Source organism: Vicia villosa, linkage group LG3, assembly GCF_029867415.1.
Source record: "Vicia villosa cultivar HV-30 ecotype Madison, WI linkage group LG3, Vvil1.0, whole genome shotgun sequence".
Taxonomy (NCBI): Eukaryota; Viridiplantae; Streptophyta; class Magnoliopsida; order Fabales; family Fabaceae; genus Vicia; species Vicia villosa.
Window position 1 is genome coordinate 32,011,942 of NC_081182.1, and position 15,584 is coordinate 32,027,525.

Here is a 15,584-nt window from a genome sequence, read left to right on the forward strand (position 1 = left end):
TTATATACATAGTTAAACAAAAACGTTAAAATAGATAGAATTTTCTAACACAAAACCGATAATAGACACGATAAGAGTTAATATAACAATGTACCTAAAGTAGTTTGATACATTATCTTCATAGAAAGTGCTATCAACTGGAAATGTCAAGTAAATTTGCTGTGATGCACTAATATTTTGACAGTCCGCCTTTCCCATGAATTTTGCCGCATCTTCGGCCAAAACCACCGCATGCTGCCCACGAGGCCTATAAAGTAAGAAAAACTCAACCAATTTATTACTTAAAGAACACGCCATTGAAAATTCTATTTCAAAATCTATACCGGTCAATTAGCCGAATGCTGTTTCTCAACCGAATCAGCAGCCTCGTCAAATTGCAGCCTGACTTACCATGTCGCTGGCTCTCAGCTAGGTAACCTTCTTCCTGTAAGGCCTTTTTGTACTTATCATAGTATGCCATTGGAAGTGAAGCAATTTAAATAACACCTCCTCTTTGTTTCAAAAGTTCAACGATTTCCGACTCTAGTTTCGCCAGTGATCCAAGCGAAATCACTTCTCTGTCATTGTTAGCAGCAATGTTGTTTCCGTACAGCTCAGAAACAGCTTGTCCATTATGATAGAACCTACAACTATTTCCATGTCTACAATATCAAAACAATTATCAGCTTTACTTCTGCCAACCAGGCAGTGAATTCAAAACAAAAGAAAAACAGAACCAAGTATTAAGCAAGGATTTTAGTCATTAAGTGAATGATATAATTGAAAGCGAAAGCGAAAGCAAATAATTTTTTTGATGAAAGGTTTTTCCTGGCAGTAGCTAAAAGATAACAGAGGAATGGATCATAAATGTTGGCCAGAAATTATCTTGGTCCAAAACTACATTCTCAGAAACGGGAGTGATTACACTTGAAAGTAATAGAATAACCCATCACATATGAAAGTCAGTGTTAATATTTGCATCAATTTTTGGTTAGCTGAAAGTGCCTGATAAAAGGATCGTGCCGAAGAGAGAAATTATTAACCATTGAATTAAATCTAACCAATATAGGTACTATTGAAGAGTTCAGTTCTCACCGGCAGAATTCCACCTAATCAATTGTTCCGTCTGCAGTTTTCACTTAATGACTATGCAATATTGTTAAATTGCGGTGCTACGGAGTTATTGCTTAGCAGAATTTAAACAAAATGCCATTGTTTCTGCTATACACTATTTTGAACAAAATATTATGAAATTGCAACTATAGCAGTTCCATAGCACGGTTGCGTAGCATAATTAAAACAAACTACAATTAACACGGATTGAAAGGTATAGTTCTAACCTGCATAATTCCACTTAATCTATTGCTCCATCTGCATTTGACGATTATGCTGAGAGTAACAGATTTCAAGAACTAGTGAATACTTCTATACAATTCCTCGTTAAACCGAGAATTGTACAAGTCGTCATTTGCAGGCTTTGTGAATGTGGATTTGGGAAATATTAAGAAACTTTCTCTCAGGAATTTGGTAAGTCCATAACACACTCCTTCGGTGGCAACTTTGTACAATCCATAAAGCTGAAGCTGATTGTTTCATTGCCCTGGTTCATAAACAAGCAAGTAAATATATTATTAGTATTACTATCATATTAAAATATTGGTGGGAAGACAGACAACGTACCAAAATTCTCGAGAAGAATCCTCACTTCCAATTCTGTAGTAGTATTTGGTATCATGCTGAAATGTAGAAATAACTGAATCAAGTGAATAAAATGCATTCAATTCAATACATCAAAAAATGAGAACTATAAACAAGTGCGGTTATTTGAAAATGCAAGTTGCAAGACGGCAATAACGACAACATCATAACCAATTCACAAGCTACAATTTGAACATAAATCATCAACAACACAACATCATAACATAAGAAAATCAAAACTGAAGCAAAAAGAAGAGAGAATCTGGTTGAGACATTTCATCGAACACCTTGTGAATCAAACTCAAACTGTAGCAGAACCCTTAATTGAGTCGAAACAGTAAAAATGCAAAAATTTCAAAACGCAACCAATTTTGAACATAATACGTAAATCAAATTCTAAACTGAAACAAAACTCGATTTGAAATCGAAACAAACCTGTAGCGAAAACTTGGCTCGAATGCAAGATCTGAACCGTGAAAAAGCTCTGCTCGAAGCCAAACTCGAACCAAAACAGAATTGAGTAGCAACTCCGATTCTGAACAGAAAAACTTCGCGAACACCAAACATAACTGTGAAGCTCTTTATCTGAAAAGATAGATGAAGAGTTTGAGCGTATTGTTGTTATCACGTGTGAGGAAGATGAGAGGAAAAAAATAGCTTTTAGAAAATAAGCGCTCCGTTGGAGCTTTTGGAAAAAGCGCTTTTGTTTGTTTCTCTTCCACTTCGCTGACTTTCCTTCCTTTCCTTAATTTTATTTCATTTTTTGTTTTAATTTTAATTTAAATTAAGAGACTACATTTTAAAAATATTGGCTTAGTGGTAGAATCTTTGGTTCAATACAGGTAGATTATGGGTTTGATTCCACTATTTAATTTTTAACATATTTAATTTTTCAATTTATTTATAGCTTTTTTTATTATTATTTTTCAAATTTGTTTAATTTTCAACAGATTTTATTTTTCTATTTTTTATAGTTATTTTTAATTTTATGTTTCAAAATTTTCTATAACATAAAATGTATACTTGATAAATGAGATTAAATTTAAATTTTAGAAATAATTTTAAATTTATTTAAAAAAATTGTAGATGAATTTTCAAATGAGAAGCTTTGTATATTGAAAATATTTAAATTTATTTAAAAAAATTGTAAATGAATTTTCAAATGAGAAGCTTTTTAAGCAAAATTCTATTGATAAAAAACATAATTAACCTGTCAGCAAGTAGTTCTACAAAAATATTTAAAAATTTAAAAAATTGATGAAAAATTCACTGAAAAATTTATAGAAAAATCTAACGGATTAAAATATATGATAATTTCTTATTACAAACTTATCACAATTTAAGGTATTGTCATAGTGGTAGATTATTTGGTCCAATATAAGGTAGATAATATGTTCGATTCCTATTAGAAATTTTATCAAATTTTTGTCTTCAGTTTTTCTAAACCTTTTTTAATTTATTTTTCAAAATTTTCATATCATTTATTAAAATACAAATTTAAAAACTACATTTTATTAAATTTAGAACATTATTATTATTTTTAGAAAATATTTAAATTTATTTGGCAAAAAAACATTTTATATTAAGAGAAAAATATTTTACATTATTTTATTCATACAAAAAAAATATAACATAATACAAAATAAAATCCGCAGCAAAATCCGCAGAAATGTTTCCTGCGGAATTTCCTGCGGATTATGTAATGTAGTTTGGTTTTTTATAAAAGCAATTTCCGCAGCAAAATCCGCAGAAACGTTTCCTACGGAATTACCTGCGGATTTGGTAAAGTAGTTTGACTTTTTACTCGAAATATATATTTCGCAGCAAAATCCGCAGGTATTCCTGCGGAATTTTCTACAAAATTCTTGTTCGCAGCAGAATTTATTTTATTTAACAAAGTGGCAGGAGAATCCGCAGGTATACCTGCGGAAAAATTTCCGCAGGAAATTCCGCAGGTAATCCGTGTATTTCTAGTAGTGTCATCATGCTTATCATAAATTTATTAGCACAATTTATCCCAAGTCATCAATCCTAATAATAACATGTTTAAAATATTAATATTTTTTTTGATAAAAAAATATATGGAAAATGCTAAGACAATGGTTAAACATTTCAAAATAATAAATTTATCTCGATAATCAGCGTATTTAATGTCTCAAAAATTGAAATATTAAATTTTTTATAAAGTATTTTCTTTTTTTTTTTGGAGTGTTTAACCATTGTCCTGAGGGCACTGGTTAGCAAGACCCAAAAAATATTAATATATTGTATGCATATAATTGCTTATCTTTTTGGCCTTTTCATAATTATTTTGTTTTGTCGCGGTCACCATTATCCGTTAATTTAATTTCATAATTATTTTACATTACATTAATCTCTCATCCAATAAATATGATCAATCTATCTTGAAAGCATAACAATGATGTAATTGTAATTTTCCTTGCGCTAGCTTGTCTTTTTTGATGTTTTTGAGCTTTCCTAATCGTTAAGCCTGTTGAGAACATGTTGGTTTTTACGTACAAATGTCACTCTCAATTGTAACCTTACCTTCATGGGTTCCATGAGTTGAGTCTTTCTTTCTTACTATGCAAATTTGATTGTGACTAGAGCAGGACCGATTTTTCATTTGGCAAAGGAATTTAGTATATTATATGGTCCAAATATTTTCCTTTGGATGAAGTTGTGCTAGATTGTTTTGAAGGAAAATTTAAACAAAAATGAAAGAACTATACGTATTTTGAAAAATGACCCATGAAAATAACGTAGTACCTAAAATATCTACTGAATTGAAATGGGATGGACCCCAAACATCCGAATACACAATTTCTAAAGGATTAGAACTAGAAAGTAAATGATTTGTTAATCATACGCTCTAATTGATACTACTTGCAAACATGTAAAATGGAACAAGTTCAAGATTAATGTATTATTGTGATGTAAATTTGTGAACATTTGTGTTATTTTTGTGAAAATATCTCTCGTAGTTGTAGTTGAAGTTAGTAGAACGGTATCTGTAGCGAAGAATGCTAGCTCCAAAATATGGGAATATTTCCGACCAATGTGATGTATGGTTTCCCCCATGGGAGTGTTTCTTCTTAATATATGAAAGTATGTATGCTATATATAAAAAGTTAACCGGTGCTATACATAACATCGACATAAATTTGTATTCAAATACAATAAAATGTAATATATTGGATATACTTAAATAGGAAAAAACAAAACCACGGCTGTTTTTATTAATATTATGGAGAAAGATAGAAGCATTCAAACTAAATCAAGAGTAATCACACAAGTGAGGGATACATCACATATTCATAAAAAATTAGATATATGAGACATCTCATTTATAAAATGTTTAATTTCTATTTTTTCAAATAATGTGAGACTTTTAACTCACGTGTACAAAATAATATTTTCCTCAAGTGTAAGTCAATTCTTTTGTATATCTCCCCAGACTCTTTCATCCACATAAATGTGTACCACTATTGACGCCTTAATGAAGGAACATAACAAGCAAAATGCAGCGGACAAACACAAAACACAAATTTTCTTTTGATAAATTTTTATGAATGGTCATGATCAGTAATCGGATGATTAACTTTTGTAGTAATAAGCCTTTAAAGTCGAATCTAGAGAGTGATCACGAACACTAAACAAACACATAACCTTTTCTCAGTCCACATGAACAAAATATTTTTTACTTATAATGCTAGCTCATTTGAATGGGTGTGTGTGTGTGTGTGTGTGTGAGGGAGGAGAGAGAGAGAGAGAGAGAGAGAGAGAGAGAGAGAGAGAGAGAGAGAGAGAGAGAGAGAGAGAGAGAGAGAGAGAGAGAGAGAGAGAGAGATTTTTTTCATGTTCTATTGAATGGATAAATGTCCCTCAATAATGAAGTACCCATCAACCATATATATGATCATCCTATTACTGACTACCTTTGAATGACAATAAAGTATTTGTCGCGGCGCGAAAAATACTTGAGCGTATCGCTCACTCGACATACAACAGATTCACCTTCGAACTTTATTTATTCCAAATGGAAAAGAAAAATATCAATAAAACACGCACAAAAACAAAGGATAAGATGACCATTGCAACCAAGAGCGGGTTCGGGACTCGGTTATACAAGAGGAAGATATTAACACCCCTGACATCCATTGTACTCAACGAGATCCATTTGGTTAGTCTATCAAAACTAGTGTTAGAGTGATGTTTGCGTTCTTCTAATTATTAATCGAGAAAAGAGAAAGAAAGGGTTTTTGAATTTTGTATTATTGTGCCTAACGAGACTTTGGGTCTCGCTCTTACATATCTCTAGGTGCGATGGAGAACTCAAGGCTACGTAATTGTAGGTAGCAAATGTTTGTGGGTTGGTTCATTTTAGCGAAAGATTCTCTAGTCGCATTCGAACAGAAAACATTGCTGCCCAAAAACACGGATTGAACATTTGCATCACTTCAAGAACAAATGACTGAATCTGGATCGACACAAATTCTTGCCATCATCACATTCGAGTGGAAAAAGTTTGATCTTCGCATGTGGAAGCGTTGTTTTGTAAACTTAAGGGGCCTTCTATCTCCAGATCTGTTCAGGATTATGATCCTGATTTTGTACCTGTCTAGACAGGAAAGTGAGGCTCTTTTGTAAACTCCAACAATAAAGAATTCACTCATGATGAGCTAGTTGCTTCATGCAAATATTTTTAGATCAAGTGAAGAACTATGCCAACAAGGAGAAAAATAAAAGGTATATGTTTCTCAACTACAGGCTGTAAAGAAAGATTGTTTGTATAATATCTTTAACTTGCAGGATGAGGTAACCTCTTTGAACTCTAAATTTGAAATCATGATCAAGTTTGTAAGAATTGTGAACAATTGGTTCTATTATGTTGAGAGATTCTTCAATATTAGAAGATGACTAGATACCTAAAAAGGGATAAGGTTTTATTTTCAAGGCTTTAACAAGCAAAGAAAATCTTTAGACATAAATTTGCTTCCCTTCAAAGTTAGAGATGAGGTAATGATGTCAACATGTTTCAACATCATACCAAACATCAAAATCCTCAAGCTAATGATGGGCTTGAACTGGAACTGTTACTTCTGTGGGATAAGATGAGCATGTCAGGCCACTTTATGTCTATCACAAAGGTTGACCAAGCAAGTGATAAAACTCAAGGAAGGAGTTTCCCTTAGAGTTTGTTTTGTAAAAGAAGATTGGTACATCTTATTTGACACTGGATGTTCCAGACATATGATTACAAGAGTCATGATGACCTCTATATCTTCGATATCTATTTGTCAACGATGCCAAAAGTGGAGAAAATCAAGGAACTGGATGAAACAAGTTTTTCTAGTCTTTTTAAGTTTCTTCTTGCTAAAGAACTAATGACTAGTGTGATTCTCATAAGCTAGCTGTGCGACCAAGGTATGAAGACAAGTTTCATTAAAGAAGACTATCTGGTCACTAATAAGATGAATGAAGACTGATGAGGGAGCTAAGTCCAAAAACAATTATTATTTGTATGGTATCTCAAGAATCCACCTGCTCATCCACATGCTTAATGATCAAAAGCAAGATGAATCCTAGATGTCATACCAAAAGTGGTAACATCAGACTGTTGACAAAATTCTAAAACTTTCTATCATGGGATCAATGATGTCATTACAAGGTGGAATACTTGATTATTTTTCTAAAGAGGCACCTGTTGATCCATATCAAGAAAAATAAAAGATTTTCATCATCCTCTTCAAAGATACCAGAAGGATGTACCCTTATGATAACAGAATGATTGTATGCTCCATAACCAAAGTCAATAGTTCAATAATGGAGAAAGGGCTTGATGTCCAATCCGATGTTGGAACATCAATTAAACGGATTGACACTCCTAAAGTGAGACTGATTCTAAAGAGCTAGTAGGCACCGAATCAAATAACTTCCAAGTCAACAATGTTTTTTTTCCGGAGCTTAGCTTAATAATGCAAGAGAATTCATTATTGGAGTTTGGTATCACCTATTGTTTCATAGCAAGTCTGATAATATGTTTCTTTTTAGAACCAATTAATTTTGTCCCTTGGATCAACTATGAGCTAATCCTGATCTTCAACAAGGGTTATTTTTTCTTTTGCTAAGAGAGTATTACTCTTAATTGCTTTGAATGCTAATGTCCTGACATTGTACTGTGGAAGAATGGTTTAAGTCCAAATATTCAAGGATGTCAGTGTGCTTAGCTGATCAAAGAGCATTTTACTAGTCATCTCCTTCTCAAGGGACTTGCTAAAGGCTATACTGTTTCTCCTAATCTTTGAGATATTTTTTAAAGTCTTTAGAGACTATCTATTTTTGAGAGTTTTGAAGGGTAATTTGGGAAGTTTGTATTGTTGAAGAATCATAACAATTATTGTCAAGAAGGCATATCAACAACACTCTTCCTTCCTAATCTAGTGAAGCGTACAAATTCAGAGAAGCATGTCCCAATGACATAGAAAATATCATTTCTAATGTTGGAACATTTTTCAGCAGTCAATGTTGAAAAGAAGAAAGGAGAAAAAAAGAGTATCACTCTCCTATGATGAGTGGTGCATTGTTTCTAAGGATGGTTTAACGTGTTTCAAGCACTCTCTCATTGACTGAGCTGTCGTTACAAGCAAGAAATTGTTACAATCAAGGTAACTCTCTTTGCATTTAAAAAAACCTTACTGGTTGTACCTCCTTTCAAGTTGCCTTTCAACATGAGCAAATCAAACAAAAATGATGAGGATAAAAAGGATCTCCTGCTGGAATTCGTGAAGGATAAGAATACTGATCCAAAGAAGATTGAGTCCAATGTTGAAACGTCTACTGAAGCATCAGTAACAGGGAAGAAATTTGTGTCAAAGATGAAGTCATTTAAGAGAAATCATGATCAAGACTTTAACTCAGATGCCGGGGAATATTGGGTCAACTTCAAGGACTCAAGTGGAAGGATTGGGTAGTTTTTTTCTGTCAAAATAAAAAATAAACATAAAATATTGTTTCTTGTTTTTTTTTCTTCTAGTGTATTTGTATACTCACTATACTTTTGTCAATTTTTTACTAAAAAAGGGGAGTATAGGGTGTTACTTGTTATCAGTAGGATTAGTATTGTTTTTTTTGTTTTGTTTTTTAGGAGTAAAAAGTGTTGCATGTCATATGTTTTCACATGCTAATAAAAAGAGTCTAGTTCAGTTGCTTGTTATATGCAACTATATAGGGGGAGTTAGTACTGATTACTAATGCTGCTACTATTGATGCTGCTGCTGCTACTATTTGTGCTGCTGCTGAGTGTAGGATGTTCTACCAGATGTTCTTACACCCTGAATGTTGAGTTTAATGAAGAACCTTGGCTATTTTGCTCTGTGTTATGTCTTATGCTTCTCCTGCTATGCATCTGATGTGTGAACTTGAGTAGTTAATATTTAGGTCTCCCTTTGAGGAGGAGTACTGGTTCTATATAATAGGGGGAATAATGGACATGTCTGTTTGTACAAGCTCCAAAAGTTGTTTTGATGGGATACTAGACCTAATCTTTGAACATATGACTTCCAGAGCTTTGAAGAAGAAGTTTGTGTAATTGATGTACATCTCTGATATATATATATATATATATATATATATATATATATATATATATATATATATATATATATATATATATATATATATATTTGCAGTTTGATGTAGATTTATATGTTATCATGTAGATTTGGTCTATCTACAGAATTAATTGTGATTTGGTTGTTTGATCCAAAATTCGCCAAATGGGGATATTGTTAGTACCATGGTTTTAGGATTGGCAACAATTTTGCTAAAATATGGTTCTTGACAAATGTTGAACAAGATGTTGTAACACCTTGATCATATTGATACAACAATGTTTGAGCTTACATTGAAGACACATAATTCGATAGATGTTGTAACATGCTAAATTAGAACATAGAATCAAAAAGATTTGTGATATTTCTTAATAATATCTTAATAATATTCACAGGTCAAAAAGATTTAATCTGGAACTATAGAATCAAATCTCTAACAGAATTAAAGTTTTTAAAATTGGATGATTGAACAATTTAGGAAACTTGAAGATTTTTTCCAAGATTCAACGAGATTTCTCTGCAGATTTATTGTAGTCCTTAACTTTTGAATCAAGTAATATTTGGGTAAAGGTTACAAAACTCATGGACTGCTAAAGACTATTTAAAGAGAACCGTATATCTAATGTAAACAAGAACTTTCATACAACTGTAAAATTAGGGGAAGTCTTGGGTCTGAAGTTTTGAGAGTCTCTTGTGTGTGTAAGTCACCCACTTATCTTTTGATACAGTGTGGTAGACTGATTGTTACTTGACTGTTTGTTAAGTTTTTATTCTCACTCTTTAAGCTTTTAAGCATAGAGTTGGGTATTGTTCTTGGTTGAAGCTTTTAAGCAAGATCGAGTATTGTTCTTAGTTGAAGTTGTGAAGCAAAACTAAGTATTTTTTTCTGGAAGAGTAATCTTCTTTTATCACTAGTTTGTGAATAGTTTTGCCAATGAGATTGTGACTTGTTTTGAAACAGTAAATAGGATTGGGACTGTTTGTTTATCACTGCGGTGATTGAGAGTGAAATGTCGATTTCTCATATCTAGATGTTGATTTCTAGATAGAAGTTGCATTGGGTAGTGATTAGGAGAGAAGTTGTAAACTTGATATATTTAGGCTTTGAAATAGTACTACTTTGAAATAGTACTGCTAATAGTGGATTTCCTCCTTGGCTTGGTAGCCCCCAAATTAGGTGTTGTTGCACTGAACTGGGTTAACAACTCTCTGTCTTATTTATCATTCTGTATTTGAATTGTGAATACTTTTGTTTTTGGTAAATATGTGTTTTGTCAGCAGATGATGTCGAGACATCTGTCCTAACATTATGGCTTGTGTTGAGACATTGGTCTTAACTTGTGATTTGTGCTGGTTGTCATTCTGTGATTTATCTGTCTGTATAAATTACAGGTTGATGCTATTATTCTATACAAGGAGCAAATGTCACAACATCTGTTTTGATATCATGTTCCGATGTTAGAACATCCGTATTTCACCATTGATTCAACCAACCTTTAACATCATAAACTAAAACATCCATCCCACCTTTCTTGTGTTCCTCTAAGAGACACACAATAGCTCCCACCAGTGTTCCTTTGATCGCAAAATACCCCTCTTCACTGAAATTTCTTTGATATTATACATTATATCAGGTTTCTCCACAATCCTAATAAAAGCTTTATTGAATTATGCATTGAAGAATCTTAAACGTTAAATTCCAGGTCTCCATAATGCGTCTTCACTTCCTCGTAGGCTGCATGGCTAGAATGCACATTGTTATTTTGCATTACATGGAAATAAGATCTTGCATCCCTCTTACCTCCCTCTTGATGAACACCTTGTATTTTTGGAAAACTGCGGTTGCCCTTGAACAAACACTACCCCTCCTCATGACTAGTTTTGACATATATTACACTGAAATCCATGGCCTTCATTCCTTTTAAATCTTGGTGTATTAACAAACAACTTCCTAGAATCTAAGAAGATGATATCCAACTTTGTCGTTGAGAAATCCGTATTTATTACATTGAAGAACCACACAAAACCATATCTTCTCTTATTCTTATCTAGGTTTGCTGGAATAATCACCTCATCAATGTCTATAAACTTCTTAAACATATCATTCATATCCTTTCATTTGTATTCATCCGGAATGGATGTGAAGAAAAATGTAACATTGTCTCATTTCTTGCCTTGATGATTAAAATGTCTCTTACTATTCTCTACCTTCTTCCAACAATCCATGAATGAAGATTAAAGGTGGCAGGTTAAGGATGGTTAGATTTAGGGATGGCAACGGGGCGGGTCGGGGACAGCTATTACCTCCCCAAACCCAAACCCGAATCCCCAAACAGACCCTGTTCCCCATCCCAAATCCAAACGGAGATGGAGGATGAAAACCTAAACCCGTCTCAAACGGGTTCGGGTATCCCCGCCCCGCCACCATCCATTAAGTAAAATTCACTTTTTTAATAGAAATACTTATTTTTTCCAAAATTAAATTACTTTATAAATAATAAAATGAAACAATTTCAAAAAAATTCATACATCCATTTCAAATATTTCGAATAATAAATACAAATCAAAATATTAAAACTTTGCCCACGTGTTTAATATTTTAAATTATCAAAAATATATAATAATATACACAATAAAATAAACGGGGCGGGTTCGGGGTGGGTACTAGTATTCTCATTACCCGACCCGTCCCTATATTTTGTAATTGGGGAAAACCCAAACCCGAACCCAAACCCAATCAAAACGGATTTTTCCATCAACTTCGGAGCGGACTCGGGTAGGTATCTGCAAGTATGGATTTTTTTGTCATGCCTAGTTAGATTAGCTTGATTAAGAAAAGGTATACTCTCTCATTATTTTTATTTGATTTGAGCATTTTGAAAATAATTAAAATCTCACATTAAATTTAATGTGTCATTAAAAGTTCTTCAAATAAAAATACATTATCCTCATTTTAATAATTTTCCATTTTTTTATCTAAAAACAATAGATTTACTTTTATAAAATTTACCTTTTCCTATAAAAATCTTTCGTCCAAAAACACTCTAAAACTTATATAACACTTATCTTTGTCTTAATGTTATTAAAACACTTTTTTATTCCACTACCTATCTTAAGGAAACCATTGTGCAAGTGTGAGCTCAGATGAGACTCTAACACCAAACAATTAATTAATTAAACCTAATACTTGAAGGATTTAAGATTTAAGAACTTAATATTTGTTTAGAAGTTAAACAACTTGATGTTATATTTCAACACCTAACCCAGGGAAACATTACATAACATTAATTTATCATTTGACTTTATCAACCTTCAAAATACTCTTTCATTATTCAAGTAACTTAATACCTTCAAAACTCTTGAAATACTTTCAAAACATACAACACCTTAAGTCCAAAAGTTAAGTGGGATTGCTTATACAAAATTCCTCAATATATAACTTTTATTCTATTCACAGAAAACTTAAACTTAATTAAACCTTTAAGAACAATCACACATATCTATAGGAACATAACGGATTATTTGATTGTTTAGAATTAATATAAAAGATACCATACAAGTTGAGTTAGAAAAGACTCCAATTATTAATCTTGTCTGATATCTAATTTTGTCATTTGCCTTTTGTCACTGAATCTCACGTAAAAGAAAGAAAAAAAAATTGTCTGTGACTTCTTTCTATCGATCTTCAAACAAATTACACTCAGTTACGGAGTAGTACTAGTAATGTAGTATGTTACTTTTACACTTCATATTATTTACATATATCAATAAAATAAATAAATTTTGTTACTGTTAAAAAAAATATGTACTTTTTTATAACTCTTAATTATTTTTTATTCTTTCAGACTTTTGTTTACAAGACATTTTATGTTTATTTACATACACTGATAAAATAAATAAAATTTAAATATGTATGCGATTTCTATCAATATACTTTTTATTTTATTTGTTATAATTTATTTGTTTATTATTTCTTTTTTTATCAGTAAATAAAATTTTATATATATATATATATATATATATATATATATATATATATATATATATATATATATATATATATATATATATATATATATATATATATATAGATATGCCTCACAGATTTGATTTTATAAAAGAATTATCTATAAAAGTTAAGACTTCTTAACACTAAATGAGTTAAATATAATTTTTTTTAAATTACAAAAGCTCAAGATAGAAAAGTAGTAAAAATTGGAACTTAAGAATCAAATTTTGAGCTCGTTGTTTTTTAATGATCATATAACTTTTTTAAAATTTTTAAATTAATTATTAATATTGTTTGCAAAATAATTATATAAAAATTAAAAATTGACAAAGTTGATTAAATAGATTAAAATCAAAATGTGAAATTTTATAGATACTAAAAATATATTTTACTTTATCTATATTATTTTTTACATTATTCATGGGTTTTAGTACCCCAAATGAAAAATGTATATTTATTATCATAGATTTTATTAAAAAGAAGTATAGTTTTTTTTAATTTAATTACAATTTGGTGTCTTTATTTAAATTGACTTACAAAATTATTACTTCTGTTCTATATTATTTTAATTTTGATCACTCAATTATATTTTTGAACTTAAAACGTAAAATATTTTAAATGATATGAAATACAATGTAATAGGTTAGAATAATCTAAGTGTAAAATTTTAAATATAAGAATCAGTTCTTTAGATGAATGTAAACAGAGATCCAAAATTATTATTAAGTCTTAAATTTTTAATATACTAATTATCATATTGTATATGAGTTGTATTAGGATGAAAAAAAAAATACACTGATAAAATAAAAAAACTAATGTTATTGTAAAAATAATAGTTAAAATAGCAGACAAATATTTTGCTCAAATGATATATATTGGAGTTGGGAGCAGTAACAAAATCTTCCTTATTTTTAAATTTCAGATGTAAATTTAACATTACAAAAACATAAAATTTGAAAATTATAACAGTAACTACAATACATCTAGTAACAAAAAATTATAGACAGTAAATACAAAACAAACAAAAAATAATAATAATAATAATAATAATTATTATCTATGAATATGATGTGTCTATGACTAAGAGAAAATTAATTGATCTTATCTTCTTTTGCAATAGAATTCTTACAGTGAGCAATTGCAGCTTGAATTGCAGCATGTAACTCCTCCATGGTACTATCATTTGTAGAAGATGAAGAAGAAAGAGCAGCACCACCTTTTGCTAGCAATAGTCCACTATTTGTTGGAGAAGTTCTCATGGAAGCTGGTGCTGAATATTCTCCTCTACTTCCTCTAACTTCTGGCTTATTTTTCCTCATTAAGTTCCCCGAACGCGAATAAGCTTCGCCGTGGAATCGATTCTTTTCTCTTTTTCTAAAGAAGTACTTTTTCAATGCTTGAATCATATCGTAACCAATAACTTTCTTCTTATTATTATTATTCTTATTATTTTCTCCTTTGTTGTTTCCTTTGGTTAATCCGAACAAAGAGAAGCTATTGGATTTGGTGTTGGTGGAAGTGGATTTGATTTCTTCTTTGGTGATTTCTCTGAGGATGTTGTTGGAGCTGTGAAACTCTCGGTTGCTGGTGTTGCAGCTTCCGGTGTCTTTTCGGAACTTTTCATTTTCTGTTATAGGGAGAGTGAAGCTGTCGTTTGAGTTGGTGGAAAGGCGAGGTGAGGAAGGGAAATGAGAGAGGAGATGGAGTGGAAGTAAATGGCCGTGGAAGAAAATGTCATCAGCGGGAGATAGATCAAGTGCGAGTGAAGGTGGTGATGGTTTGGATTTGTCGTTGATTGTTTGGGAGGAATTGGAGTGGAGAGAAATTGTGAAGGAGAATTCATGAGCAGGTGAGGAAGATGGTGAAGAAGAAGAAGGTTGGATTGAGTGAGTTGTGTTTGGGTGTTGTTGTGTTTCCATAACAGTTTGACAAGATTTGGTGGAAAGAGAGAGAGAGAAGAGATGGAAAAGTGTTGTTTCTTCTCTTTGTTGTATGGATGGAATGTTAAGAAAGGTTATTAGGAGGGATAAGAGATGCAGAAAAGAAGGAAAGAGTGTGAGTCATTGTCAAAAATCTGTTTGAACTTTTTTGATGCTTTTTCATACATATAAGACATTGTACATTAATTATTTTTGTGTGTATGTAATTACTCCATCCTATTCCTCTCCCTTACAATTGGATAATGATTTTTTTTTTATATATATATAAAAAATATCATATCAACAATTTATGAAACTACTCATTTTATCTCTTTTCTCTCAAACTAGTAACAAACCCGTGCGTTC

At 31.3% G+C, this 15,584-nt stretch overlaps 1 protein-coding gene across 1 annotated transcript; it reads right to left on the reverse strand.

Moving 5' to 3' along the window:
• Positions 1 to 14,190: 14,190 nt before the first annotated feature.
• Positions 14,191 to 15,384, reverse strand: LOC131655329 (BRI1 kinase inhibitor 1). The gene has a single exon (XM_058925215.1). It carries the CDS (start codon positions 15,216 to 15,218, stop codon positions 14,391 to 14,393), a length of 828 nt encoding a protein of 275 aa, XP_058781198.1. The 5' UTR covers positions 15,219 to 15,384; the 3' UTR covers positions 14,191 to 14,390.
• Between the last annotated feature and the right edge of the window lie 200 nt (positions 15,385 to 15,584).